The sequence below is a fragment of the Monodelphis domestica genome, chromosome 1 (genome assembly GCF_027887165.1).
Source record: "Monodelphis domestica isolate mMonDom1 chromosome 1, mMonDom1.pri, whole genome shotgun sequence".
NCBI classification, from domain to species: Eukaryota; Metazoa; Chordata; class Mammalia; order Didelphimorphia; family Didelphidae; genus Monodelphis; species Monodelphis domestica.
In genome coordinates this window covers 194,390,564-194,405,260 of record NC_077227.1, presented here as the reverse complement: position 1 = coordinate 194,405,260, position 14,697 = coordinate 194,390,564, and the positions used below count along the sequence as shown (strand labels likewise).

The 14,697-nt window shown below is 34.4% G+C and overlaps 1 protein-coding gene across 1 annotated transcript in view; it reads left to right on the top strand.

The window, feature by feature from the left end:
* AQR (aquarius intron-binding spliceosomal factor) overlaps positions 1-14,697 on the top strand; it is a 117,688-nt gene that overhangs the window by 38,936 nt on the left and 64,055 nt on the right. The window contains exons 12-17 of the mRNA XM_003340036.4: positions 2,139-2,252; positions 2,745-2,848; positions 5,826-5,928; positions 8,749-8,869; positions 11,524-11,665; positions 14,279-14,457. Of these exons, the coding sequence (XP_003340084.2) occupies positions 2,139-2,252; positions 2,745-2,848; positions 5,826-5,928; positions 8,749-8,869; positions 11,524-11,665; positions 14,279-14,457 (763 nt within the window). The remainder of the gene's footprint in view (positions 1-2,138; positions 2,253-2,744; positions 2,849-5,825; positions 5,929-8,748; positions 8,870-11,523; positions 11,666-14,278; positions 14,458-14,697) is intronic.

Below are 14,697 nucleotides of genomic sequence, written 5' to 3'. Positions count from 1 at the left end.
GACTTATGACAAAGAATGCTATCCACCTCTGGAGAAAGAACCATAGGAGTCAAAATGCAAATGAAAGCATATATTTTTTTCAATTGTTTATTTGGATTTATGTTTTGGAGTTTGGGTTTTATAAGATTACTCATTTATAAAAATGAATGATATGGAAATATAATACATATAACCCAGTTTGAATCACTTGCCAGTACCGGGAGGGGAAAGGAAAGGAGGGAGAGAGATAAGTTCAATCATATCACTTAGGAAAACTCATGTGGAAATTTGTTATTAATGTCCTGTACCTTTGGAGTGAGTATACAAATCAATGAGGTTATAGTTCCACCAACTATTGAAATATCTGTCTTATTGGCATTCTAAAGAAAAAAAAATCTTTTTCATACAGAATAGGTTTCTTCCTGGCAAGTTGTAGGTTTCTTCCTGGCAAGTTGATTCTAACAACAATAATAGCTAACATTTTTATCAGTTATGATGTGCCAGGTACTGTGCTGAGTGCTTTAAAATGATTAACTCATTTGATCTTCACAAAAACCCTGAGAAGTTGATGTCATTATTTTCCCATTTTATTGGTGAGGAAACAGACAAACTGTAGTTAAGTGACCTGCCTAAGATCACATTAGTAAATGTCTGAGGTCACCTTTGAATTCATCTTCCTGACTGTAAGCCCAGCCCAACACATTGTGTCATATCACTTCTCCGCTAGAATCAATATCTGCAAATTGCATGGTGTTTTCCTGTTAATTTACATTCTAATTTTAAATCCCTGTTCTGATTTCTGATTTAATTATAGTGTAACAGGAAAATAGCAAAAGACAGTATACAATGATTTCAAAAGACTTCTGCCTTCTGTTCCCACTCTTTTAGTGATGAAATCACTTGGTAGCATTGATATACATTCCCAGGAAAAATGTTGAAATTCACTTCCTGATGTTTTTGTGGGTTTTTTTTTAAATATAAGATTAGGTTATATCAGTACCAGTTCTTCCTCTCTTATGGTATTGATAAGGGAACAAATGGGCAACAATGTGAATCTTCTGGAAACATAAATCTAATTCATTCCCAACTTTTCTGATTTTGAGGGAGACATATTTGAGGGTACAAATTTTGCTGTATGATGATCTGTGCTACAAACTTGTGACCTGCTGTACTATATAACTAACTAAATAATAAATCCATCTTGGACCTACTGTGTGTCATTATTCCCTAGTATAACTTGTGTTATCTCCTCCAGTGAGCAGCAGCAGTTAGTCAGACTTCATTATATATAATCAATGACCTGAGATGAAGAATGAACCATATAGAATCTCAGGTATTCCCCATCCCCTTCCAGGCCACTAGTAGTTCATACTTCACTGAGAAGGAGAGAAATGAAAGAAACATTTCCATTTAGACATCTCATAATCATCAATTAGCAGGTTCTTTTGTAGTTGTGGTCAGAGTAAATGGACTCAGCAGTACCCTCTAGTGCAGTGATGATGAACCTTTTAGAGATCACATGCCATGCTCCTCCCTTCCCCCCAGTGCCGACCCTGCCCCCCACCTTGCCTGAGAGAGGGGAGTGGCCTGGGTGCTCCACTCAGGAGAGGGAGTAGGTGCTTCCATTGGGCTGCTGGCAGAGGGGTGGGAAGGTGTGGGAAGGGGGAGGGGAGCAGCTCTGCTGGAATCCCTCTGCCTTTCTAGTAAACAACTCTGGCATGTGTGCCCATAGACAGGTGTGCTATCTTTGGCACACATGCCATAGGTTTGCCATCATGATTCTAGTGTTACATTTTTGTAAAGTTTCTTTCATTGAAATAAACAGTTGTTTTCTCTCAGAAATTTTGATATCTTAGTTTTTGTTTTAGTTTTAGAATTATTACTTGGAGAATTGAATGTGTAGATTAAAATGGACCATTGACAATGTTTTCATTCAGTTTGTAAAATTAGCCACAAGCTTTCTTTCAATCTGGAGCATGTTTTAATTTTATTATCAGTGTTGATTTCAGGGGATTTCTTTTTCAAAATATAGGTACTTCCCGAAGCTAAATAATGGACTTTGTGATGGGGAGCACTCTTCACAAAAAGCACAATGTTAGCTTTTGCTTTTACCATATGTTCTTATAACACATTTCATTAATTTCAATGTGTCATTTTAGCTTTTAGATGTACTTAAATTCTACACTGGCTTTGAAATTAATGACCAAACTGGGAATGCTTTGACAGAAAATGAGATGACAACAATTCACTATGATAGAATTACTTCCTTACAGGTAATTTTAATGCATTAGCTTTGTGTTGCGTATGCTCCAGGTAGTTGCTAGTTACTCTTGGTTCATATCTAAAATTTAGGTAGATTTCTTGCTTGTAGTATTAATGGGGGGAAATTACCTTGCTAGCACTTGAAGGGCTACTAACTGAATTTAATGTTTTCATCTCAAAACTTTGATATTTCCAAATTTAATGTTTAAAGATGGTGATTTTCTTTCACATTGAGCTATACCATTCCCTCTTCCTTTTGTCTAAATCTTATGGAACAATTTATTAAAAGATGAAATGTATATATTATTTATACAAAAATGCATCAATAAGCTTATAATTCATAAGTAATAAGCTGGATTTTTTATTTTAAAATGCCATTATGTAGTTTTAACTTTTTTACCATGCATTTCTTTTTATTTAAATGTGAAAATAGTCAGTTTTTGAAAGTAAAAAGTGTTATCAGCATATGGAAATTATTGGGATTTCTGTTGGTGTTCTTCTAGAGAGCTGCTTTTGCACATTTCCCTGAATTGTATGATTTTGCCCTTTCAAATGTGGCAGCTGTGGATACTCGTGAATCTTTGTTAAAGTTTTTTGGACCTCTTAGGTAAGTCAAAGAAAGAAAATGGTATTTCTATGTAATATAGTTCTTCTACTTTAGAGCCTAAATTTTAATTTTATTTTATTACTTTTAATTCATTAATTTTTATTGATTTTGCAAACATTTTTTTATTATGCTATTAGGTTGTGCAAAGCCACCTGTTATTTAGAATCAGTCTTTCACTTTTATTGTTTGTGACTTCTCTTGCCCCAAGATTGAGTGAGCACTCCTGTATTTTAATTTCAATTAGGCTAGACCATGCATTTTGCCCTTTTTGTGGGATTTCTTTTAATACCCTTTCTTCCTACCTTCTAACTGAAAGGCAGAATTTTCCAGGCCTTAATGCTAGCCACAGAATAAGGGTCGTGGACAGTATGCTGAACCTTCTGCCCTTTGTGTTTCTGTGAAAACAGTGCACAGTATAGATATGACAAATATTCATAGAGATTAATAGAGATATAATGTGCTGAATTTTAAATGCATGGAACAAAGGATGATAAGAATATCCTCAGGCAGTTATTAACTACCTGTAAAGATACTCCTGCTTTTGATCATTAAATCTAGAAGGAGAAAATTTGTTTTCAGTTGTTGGCTATTTAAAACAAAGAGAACTGGAGTTTTGTGGTTTTGACATTCAGATGTTAGATATATTATGTAAAGTAGTAAAAGATTTGCTTATTGAATACATCTATTTAGAAATAATCATTAGTAACAATATATTGATAGTAAAATTACCAATATTCACTAAAGTGCCTTTTAAAAATATATTTGATACTTTTCAGTTTGCAAATATATTTGTATTTTTTCTTTATGACACCTCCACCCCCTCACCCTACAGGAGCTTAGAATAATAGATTAACTGCTTAAAGTGATTGCAGAGGCCATCTAGGCTAACCTCATCATTTTACATATGAGGAAATGGATCCAGACAGGCTAAGATTCTTTTGCAAAATGACAGAAGTAGTATGGAAGGGATTTGAACCTGAGGTCCTGATTACACTAGAGCCAGTTTCTTTCTACCATCGCCTTGCCTGCTCCAAGGCAAGAATTATTCCTTATTTTAGACATAAGGAAATAGATTTTTTTGGTGAATGTTGCTGAGTTCCTTAATAAAGCTTTTCAAACTTTTTCTCAACATTTTTTTGTACTTCTCTACTTCATCTGCCATATGAATACCACTATAATCTTATCATCTATTCAAATTGAAGTCCATTCATCATCTGAACCTTTTTATTCATTTATTTATTTATTTATATGTTTTTTTGAAGCCCTACCTTCTGTCTTGGAATCAATACTATGTATTGGTTCCAAAGCAGAAGAGTGGTAAGGGATAGGAAATGGGGGTTAAGTGACTTGCCCAGGGTCACATCTGAACCTTTTTATTATGTGTGACTCTTATTAATTTCATCAAATATGCCTTGGAGAATTTGTCCTTAAAACAGCATGGCTTTTCTTCTACATTCCTTTGTTCTCCATCTTCTTTTCTGATCATCCACAACTTAGTGGTGACTTTTATTTACATCTTATACATAAGACATTATATTTTTTGCTTTAGAATCCATTTTTGTTGTGGCCTCCCTTCCATGTTCTGTAGTCCACAGTGTAACACTGAAATGCCACAGATACTTACACATTTATTTATTATTTACACGTATTATTTATTACACATTTATTATTACACATTATTTATCCCGAGTAGCTCTTGCAAAAAAGCCCTGGGGATCAGCTGATAGTTCTCCTAAAGGCTGATTTCTACTCCTTTCCTGTTAACAGTTCTTTCTGGTAGAGCTTGATTTCACTGTAGCCAGTTCCCACCCAAATGTCACTTAGTCTTTGGTCTTGTACCTACTACCTCTGTTGTTATTTGCTTTCTTTACATAGTTATTGTCATGCATTTGCAGAGTTCCTACCTTCTTTGCTCTGCAGATGCCCTTCATCTTCAAATTCATATCTAGCTATTGCTATCTTTCTTCAAGATTTATCTCTTAATCCCTAAAAAGTTTTCTTGTTACTGTTATCTGAACTTTCACAAGGTAAAGTCCATCATTAACACTTCTCAACAATATACTCCAATCTCTTTATATTTTACTATTCAATTTGCCATACTCCTTTGAGTCAGCAGTAATTTTGATGAGCATGCTGTTCTATCATTTGCAGTCCTGTAACAGCACCAGGAGAATTTTGGGCCTTTGCTACTAGGAGCAATGTGGGATCATTGAAAGCCCTTTGCATTTTACAGAGTGCTGTTCAAGCCTTCATTTACTCATATTCAATTCTAGGTACTGTCACCCTGTTAAAACACAGAACCACTAAAGCAGTTACAAAGAACAAGGCTTAATCAGGACAGGGGAGACAGAATTCATATGGCCCCCACACAATTATAGACAAATAACACACAGAGCCAAGCTCTGGGACTCTGGGAACAATGTCTCTGGGAAAAATGCATCCTGAATGGGAATGTGCCTTATGGGAATTTCCAATGAACTGAAGAACTTGGGGTCTTATATACACTTTGGGGAATAAAGGAAATAAAAGACAACTGATTGGCTTAAATGGAGACTATGGAAGGAGAATTCAATTCAGGGGCTGGACTACCTGGGAGAGGCCTAGATAGTATGGGAGAAACTTCTAAGACAAAAGAGAACTGAAGGTTTGAATATCTCTGTCACTCCTATTCATAATGCTTAATGGATGCTTAGAGGGTGCCTGGTGGCTTACTGTTGAGACTGGGACAAGGGTCAGTTTGGGAGTTCTTTGAAGGCAAGTTCCCTAGGGACAAAGGTAAATTGGGGGCTTTCAGGTTGTCAGTACAGATCATTATCCATGTTCAGTGACTGTCCAAGATATACTTATTAATGGTTTAAGTGAAGGGGCTGCCCATCTAGCAGCATGTTGTAGTTTGGACAATATGTCTTTTTCATATTTTAAGCATGATACATAATTATGACAAACTTATGCTTATATGATTTTTGCTGTGTTGCAGTTCAAACACACTCCACCAGGTGGCATCGTATCTCTGCTTATTGCCAGCCCTCCCTGAAAAGGAAGACACAACCTTTGACAAGGAATTCCTTCTGGAATTGCTGGTAAATTACAGTTTATTTTAAATGTCTTAAATTATTTTTTCTTTCATTTTTGACTGCCTCTTTTATATGTTGAACTAATTGAATTATTAATAATTCGATCTGCTAAACATTAGGTCAGTAATTTACAATTAAAATTCTAGCACTGTTAATTTGGCACAATGTTTGTCCCATAGAAAGTGCTCAGTAAATAGCTTTTTCTCTCATTATATAGCCTTCCACCTCTTTAAACTGCTATATGGCACACACAAATAGAGCTTATACATTTAAAAGTGTAGTGATTATTACCAGCATGCCTCATTTTTACTAAGATTAAATTATGCCTAATTAAACTTATTTCCTTTTAAAAAAAAATAAGATAATACATTTGTGGATTAGGTTAATGCTATAGAAATAGCACGTGTGTATTTGTCAAAAGTTGTAACTGATATTCTTGTGGACAGGATGTGTGTTATTGATATATAGATGAATGAGTTTATAGCAATGTCTGAGGTATTTTGAATAATTGATTATTGTTAACACAAAAGGAAGATTTTGATGACATGTTATAAGACTCTAGCCCTGTCCTTTAAAAAAAATGTTTATGGCTTAAAAGAAACCCCAATATTTTGCTTTTTCACTTTTCCTGCCTTCATTTCGATATTTGAACTAATATTTTAGGCTCAACTTTTATAAAATTGAACCTTTCCCTAAAAGTAATCCCTCTCCCGTTTATTTCTATTAATGGTACTACCATTCTTTATGTAAGCCCAGTATGAAACTTCATTCATCTTTATTAGCCTAAAATGAGTCAACCTTGTAAAATGGCTATCTAAAAATCTAATAAAGTTTTAAATTGAATTCTTCACTATTTCAAAAAGTCTGTGACTGCATTGGTATGGGGAGTACCAATAATAGTCTACCACAGTAGAAGGTGTTCATAAATTACTTTTGCCAAAACATTCTGTTGCCAGGTGCCACATTTTTTGGTGAGAAATCTTTTCATATTTAAATAGATTGTCAGATGTAGTATATCTCTAGTTCCATACTCGAACTTTTCCATCTTGGTATGATCTGGTATAACTTAGACTTCTGTTGGTACAGTGATAACCCAGGTTCACCCCTCCAGGCTCCAAAGAGGAGACTATCATAAAAGTATTTTGTACAGAAATTGGGTGGTCATTGTTCTGCTGTAGTTCTGGGTGTCACATTCAAAGGATACATGGGAAGGTGACTAGGGTAGTAAAGGTTCTTAAAACTATGTCATAAAGAATATTTGAAGGAACTGGAGTTGCTTAGTCTATAGAAGAGAATGGTGAGAGAGGGGAGGAAAAAGAGAAAGTCAGGGAGTGACTTGATATTTGTCTTTAAATATTTGAAGGACTTTCTGTGATATAGAAGGGGGATTAGACTTTCTGTTTAGTTTCAGAGGTATAGAACTAGGATCAAGGATACAGAAAATGTCAGGACAGTAAAAGCATAGATATCTGTAAAAATTAAAATAATAATAAAATATTATATTTTAAGAGATTTATTAAATGATCATTAGAAATCTACAAATAAAGAAGATACAAAATAAAGACCACGTGCCCATGGCTGATCAGCCAGTTCAAACACCCACCTTACCACCACCAAGCTCCGGACAGGAAGTAAAGAGGTGGGATTTTCCACATCTAAATATCCCCTATCTTCAGGAAGTCAGTGGGCTCTCAGGATATGTAATTCTTTTTTGTTAGGGTAACAGATTTTCAATTATACACATATCAACATTTAGAGCTGTCCAAAAATAAAGTTGGGTGATTCATGAGATAGTAAAATACTTATAATTTGAAATGTTCGGGCAGAAGCTAGATGACTCCCTATCAGGGATGTATATTATTGATCCTGCATGTATAAAGAGATTAGACCAGATGACCAATAAGGTCCTTGACAACTTAAGATTTTATGGAGAAATTTAATGGCAAATAATATTTTTAAATTAATTCTTAGCAATTTTTATTTCAAGGGAAAACTAGTATGTTGAATTCTTCAGGAAGACAAAGCTAATTTTCAAATTAAGTCCAAAGAACTCTCTAGAATCTCAGTGACAAGTGTTTAAGCTTTCATGGCAGGTGTTTAAGCTGCTCTTGGTAAGATTCTCTGAGGGGTTTTAAAGTCCCCACTTTAGTTTTTTTGTAAAGTAAAAGTCTATGAAACACATGGAAAGTGTTTTGCTATTGATATATTGTCTTAGATGGGGTAATATGATCTTGGGAACAAACCTGCTTCAGTCTCTTACTATTTCCAAATCATTCTTTTGACTATAACTTCTTTCTAAAAATTCCTTTGGCTATTTTTTGATATTTTAAACTACCATATTAAGTTAGGTTGTTAACAACTGTTGCTGTCAGTAGTAGATTCCATTCTATAGAGAAAAGAGGATTGTTCTGACTAGACTGTCTTTAATAAACATTCCTGAGAATAAAGCATCTAAAAAGCCTTTTAATGATAATTAAATTTCAATTTCAAATAAAGGATTCTTGATTCATCAGGTGAAAAACTTATTTTAGTCTTGGTTTGGATTTTTAAAATACAATTTTTTTCCCCCTCCTTAATGAGTATCTTACTCATCAAAAAGAAGAAAACCTTGATAATTTTAAAATTTATCTTAAATACTGAAGAGCCATTGGTGAAAAAATTTATTTCCAAAATGCATCTCTTCACTTTTGATTAAAGAAATTGCATAAATTTGAAAAATTATTTTATAATGTCTTATAGAAATAAAAACCTTTCTTCTTTGCTTCCTAATGGATTGTTCAGGGATTGATTCTACTCACAAGTATATTCACTTTCCCTTTTTTATAGGTATCCCGTCATGAACGTCGAATTTCTCAAATTCAGCAGCTTAACCAGATGCCTTTATATCCAACTGAGAAAATTATTTGGGATGAAAATATTGTCCCAACTGAGTATTATTCTGGGGAAGGTATGTGGAAAAAAAAAAGATAGAGAGATTTAATGGAACTTGAGAATAAATTCAGTATATTGTCCAAGAAAATTATTCTGCTTCTCAAATTTATCTTTAACAGTCAGTACTTAATACAGTAAGATTACAATATTTATTAAATTTGAGCCTGGATAGGGGAAGTCCTAGCTTCAGATCTGATTCTCACACTTCCTAGCTGTGTGATCCTGGGCAAATCACTTAGCCCCAATTACCTAGGTTGCTTTTCTGCAATGGAACCAATAGTCAGTATTGTTTCTAAGACAGAAGTTAAGGGTTTAAAAACAAACAAGAAAACCAAAGCTACTCCAACTTACACATTCAAATAAGTTTAATTCTTTATAATAATTTTCTTAGCAGAGGTTCTGAAGTTAAAAGATTTCAATTTAAGACCTACCTCTGATGTTTCCCAGATGTGTGACTTTAGGCAAGTCACTTACAACTTAGGCTTCAATTTTCTAAACGATAAATGAAGGGGTTAGAAAGGATGGCTTCTGAAGTCTTGCTCTAGACTTGTGGGGAAAACCTGGGAAGACTTAATTCATTTTATTTAGGTTTCTATTCTACAAGACAGTTTTTGGAACTCTGATTTGGGATTTAACTTCAGCACTAATTTATAAGCAGTGCAAGAGAATACACAATTTTATAGGCATACCTTGTTTTCTTGTAATCCAAACTGGTATTGGCTAGTTTGAACAGCCATTTCATCATCACCAAAACGCTTGTATTGTTTAGAGTATTTCAGAAAATTAGATTCTCTATCAAAGAAGAAAGATTTGCCACATCTGGGGACATGGTACAGTCAAAAGAGAACTAGACTTAAAAGTCATAAAGCTTGGGTTCAAATCTCTGTTCTCCTATTTATCTCTGTAACCTTAATTTCCTTTTCTGTAAAATGAGGATAATAACAACACCTACTTCCCAGAGTTGTGTATATTAAATGAGATGATATTTGTAAAGTGCCTAGCACAGTGCCCATTCCACAGTAAGGGCTATAGAAATGTCAGCTATCATCATCATCTTCATCATTGTTGTTATTATTCAAATCAGTTTACTTCTTTGGGCCTTCATTTCTTCATCTATAAAATTAAAGGTAAGAACTAAATGATTTCTAAAACCCTTTTCCTCCGTAAAACCTTTGAATGCTATCTGACATGGAATCTGAAGGCAATTCCAAAAGAGGAATTTTGACAGTACTTTGAACAGTGGCAGCAAAACAGCTATATACCTCTGAATGCAATTTCTTTGAAGGGGGAACCATTCATTTGCATTTTCCAGTTCTGGAAAGTTTGTTTTACTTAAAGTCATTCTTTTATGTGTATACCCCTGATATAATTAAGAACACATTCCTAACTATACTCCTCTTTCTCCATTCTGAACCATCCTTTTCTTTCACCTTCTTCTTGTTGCCAACATACAAATCACTTAAATGAAAACTGAATTTTTTTTTTATACTTGGCACCCTTTGCTAGCTTTATCTTGTTTTGAACCTTAGAATTAGTCTTCTTAAATATCTATTCCACTTTAAGAAAAAGTATGAAATTGTTATCATAACATTAATTGGAGAGCATCTAAAAGTTGGAATATGTCTTTGCATATTTCTAGAGAATTGTGTTCATGGGTCATGTTATTGTTTCTTTTTCAAGTCAGCCTACTAGCTGAGATCTAGAATCCATTTACCATTCAGTATTTTAAAGACCTTTCTGCCTAGCCCTGGAAGGGAATAGCTTAGAAGTTATAAAACCAAAGAATTGTGGAAATGTAGAGCTATATGACAAGTCTACTACAGCAAGTCAACTCATCTAATTTTCCTCTGGCCTTAGGTCTTGATTGGTGCTCGGGAATTGTTTCTCAGTGATTATAGCTATGTTTAAAGACCAATATTCCCTGGAAACCAGAAATTTTTTGTAATGTAATCATTTTCCTGACAAGTAATAAGGCATTACTGGCTAATGGGCCAGCCTCAGAGTCAGGCTGACTGAGGTTTAGAGCCACCTCTAAAACATACTGCTGGCCTTATGTCCCTTAACTTCTCAGGACCAGATAATTCAAAGGCGCAGAGCAGGAATGACTCTGCTTTGGAAAAAAGGGAATTTCCTCACTGAGTGTCCGCTCTATCAATAAAATTGCAGGGACAGTTAAAAATAATCCAAAGCTAATTCTTTTTTTTTTTTTAAACCCTTACCTTCTGTCTTGGAGTCAATACTGTGTATTGGCTCCAAGGCAGAAAGAGTGGTAATTGGCTCCAAGGCAGAAAGAGTGGTAAGGGCTAGGCAATGGGGGTCAAGTGACTTGCCCAGGGTCACACAACTGGGAAGTGTCTGAGGCCAGATTTGAACCTAGGACCTCCCGTCTCTAGGCCTGGCTCTCAATCCACTGAGCTACCCAGCTACCTCCCCAAAGCTAATTCTTATGGAAAGCTAGTTATTATTTTTCTGGTGGTTATAATTTACAGAATCAGTAAGTTGTCTTCTAACATGTATTTTTTTTTTTGTTCTGCATGCAATTCCAGAAGACAAAGTCAGATTCACCTTTTCTTTCATATAAATGAACAAGGAATTACTTTGTTATCAATAATGATGTTTTTATAGGAAGTAAAACAGAAGATGAATTCACTCCAAAGTCTTCCCTTTTAGGTTGTCTGGCTCTTCCCAAGCTAAATTTGCAGTTTTTGACTCTTCATGACTACCTGCTAAGAAACTTCAATCTGTTCCGGTTAGAGTCAACTTATGAAATAAGACAGGATATTGAAGATGGAGTCAGCAGAATGAAGCCTTGGTTAGTACCTTGACATCTCTTTTAAACCAAGAGGCACCTTCCAGTGCTATACTTCCTTCAATCACTGATATCATAACCAGAAAAAGAATTTATAGGGGAGGCATCAGAATTAGTTCTCAGGCTTCAGTAGGAGGGACAAATTATGTTGCAAACATTCATTAAAGAAACCTGTCAGATATTCAGAAAATATAAGACATATCTTAAAAGTCTTAGTACAAGAGAAATCATTAAAGGTTTATTGCTTTAGGGTCTCACCTTCCATTTGTGGGGCTAAAGTTAAAAGTGCAAAGGAGTACTGGAGGCTGTGGAAAAATTGGAAAGGAGGAGACAAGTCTAGAAACAGAACTAGAGGGAGTGTCTCCAGTGATAAAGGAATATGTACATATTTTGCCCCTTCTAGCATCTCTTGGGGGTAAGCCTTAAGGTTAGCAGATTAAGAAGCCCTTTTTCTTCTATAAGCTCACACAAAATTCTCTGCTTTGTATGATTTATCAAGATTTTATTTTTATTTAAATGTTGTTGACTTTATGTTAAAAAAGATTAATTCACAAGAAATTGTAAATCAAAGTGCCACTTTTTAAAAGTTATTTACTTGTCACCAATTTTGTATCCCCTGAAAAAAGGGGAGTTTCTGTTCTGTTCCCTATATATAACTGATGCTCCTATCAACATATTTCAATCTGTAAAGTCACATAGAGATAGCTTTATTATTTTATATTTTGTATATACTAAAGTATTCTGTGTGGGGAGCTTAAATTTGTTTATAAACCAATTCAGGTAACTTTCATTATTTTTTAATGATAATAATATAGATGCTATTTATAATCATATTCTGTTTTTTCTTTAATTACTCTTCATACATAGCTCTATGTTTTCCATTAATTATTGTGTGAAAAGTTATTCTGGGTGAGACCATAAAGCATAGCATTTAAAGGAAAGTATTTTTGACTTAATAATCAGTTGAGTCAGTAGGCAGGGATGTGGCTAACAGTTAGAAATTTGTATACCCACTGTCTGATCTGTTACTCCCTGCCCACAGTTTTGCTGCTGCAATTATTGCCCATTATACATGTGGATTGTGGGGAGACTGGGCCCCCTGTAGAGCAGCTGCCCCAAGTTTATATCTATCATGAACCAGTAGGTTCTGATCTTGAATCTAGCCAGGGATATATTTCAGACTTTGAATTTAAATCATTGTTCATCAAAGTGATTCACTTAATTTCTACTTAAATCTAATAATCTGTTAAGGAGAATTTTAGATATTATTTTAAAACAGTTACTACACAGGGAAAGAAAATAACTGTTTTGAAGATAATTCATTCACATTTTTAAGATAGAATTTTAACCTGTCTATTGTGGTTGGCCATATTTAATGCTATAAAAATGATGAAAATTTAAAAGTGCCAAGTCTCCTTTCCTATTCATGAATACCAGAGATGGAAACTCAGAAAAATGTATTTATATGTGGCACTTGTGAAGGCCATGTTTTGAGGGCTGCTTAGCCAGCAAAGGAAGATAGCCTGGACTATAAGAAATCTCTATTTTTAACATCATAGTTTATGAGTGGAAATATGGAAATGGTTCTGCCAGGATTTAAGCACTCTATGAACTAGTTCTTAAGAAATTATCTAAGAATTCATTGTTATTATTGGATGCCAGAGATAATTTTTCATCTCTCGGGAGCCCCTGTCACTATTGGTGAAACTAAAAATCTAAACTAAGGACATGTCTAAACTAACAACATTCTATGTCGTTGAGCACTTGTCTTTATTGGTTACTCCTTTTCCATTGAAGGGCTTCTGCAAATGTCATATTACAACTTCCATCTTCAATAAAGAATAGAAGTAAACTTTATTATACAGATCTTGTTCTGAGTATTGTTGGTACCCATTTAAAATTTTTTAAGTCCCTAATAACATCTCTTAAAAGTTTATGCAGTGTTATAGAAAGGGGAAATTCACACATGTTATCTTATTGGTTTATTTCCTTTCTTAATATTATGAATTAGCTCTATGAACATCCTTTCTTGCATGTAAGGGTCTTTTCCCTCATATTACTTTCCATTTTCTTAAACATTTTTCCTTTTAAAGCTTATTATTGTTATGATAAAGTGATAGCAAAATAGAAGATACTTTGAGATGAAAAAATATTTGAAGAGCTTTGTAACAGGAGTTTTTGTAAAAAATTAAATCTCTAATAATAAAAATATTATATTTTAAGAGATTTATTAAATGATCATTAGAAATCTATGAATAAAGAAGATACAAAATAAAGACCACGTGCCCATGACTGATTAGTCAGTTCAAACACCCACCTTACCACCACCAAGCTCGGGACAGGAAGTAAAGAGGTGGGACTTTCCATATCCCCTATCTACAGGAAGTAGATAATGATAGGAAGTCAGTGGACTCTCGGGATATTTTTTGTTAGGGTAACAGATTTTCAATTATACATATATCAACATTTAGAGCTGTCCAAAAATGAAGTTGGGTAACAGTTTGTAACAGCTGGTCATAGAATTTATTTCTTTTACTTCTATAGTAGTTCAGGATGAGTTAACTTCTGTATGACTGTTACAAGTATAATTAATCATTTCACCCTCTTGGTTTTCAGGCAATCAGAGTATGGAGGTGTGGTGTTTGGTGGTTGGGCTCGAATGGCCCAACCCATTGTAGCTTTCACTGTAGTTGAAGTTGCCAAACCCAACATTGGTGAAAATTGGCCAACCCGAGTGCGTGCAGATGTTACCATCAATTTGAATGTCAGAGACCAAATCAAAGATGAATGGCAAGGTATCCTTGTTTTTCAAACACTGAAGCTGACTTCCACCTTTCCAGTAATAATGCAACTTTTTTCCACTAAGGAGGTTATTATTTGTGTCAGAGGAGGGGCGAAATACTTTTATCAAATGTAATTTGAGAATTCCCATTTTTTCCAAGATGGAGAACATTTGTTTTTCAGAGTTTTAATTGTCTCTACTTATTGCTATCCTAAAACATCCAAGATCAGACCTCTTAATCTATTTTACACCT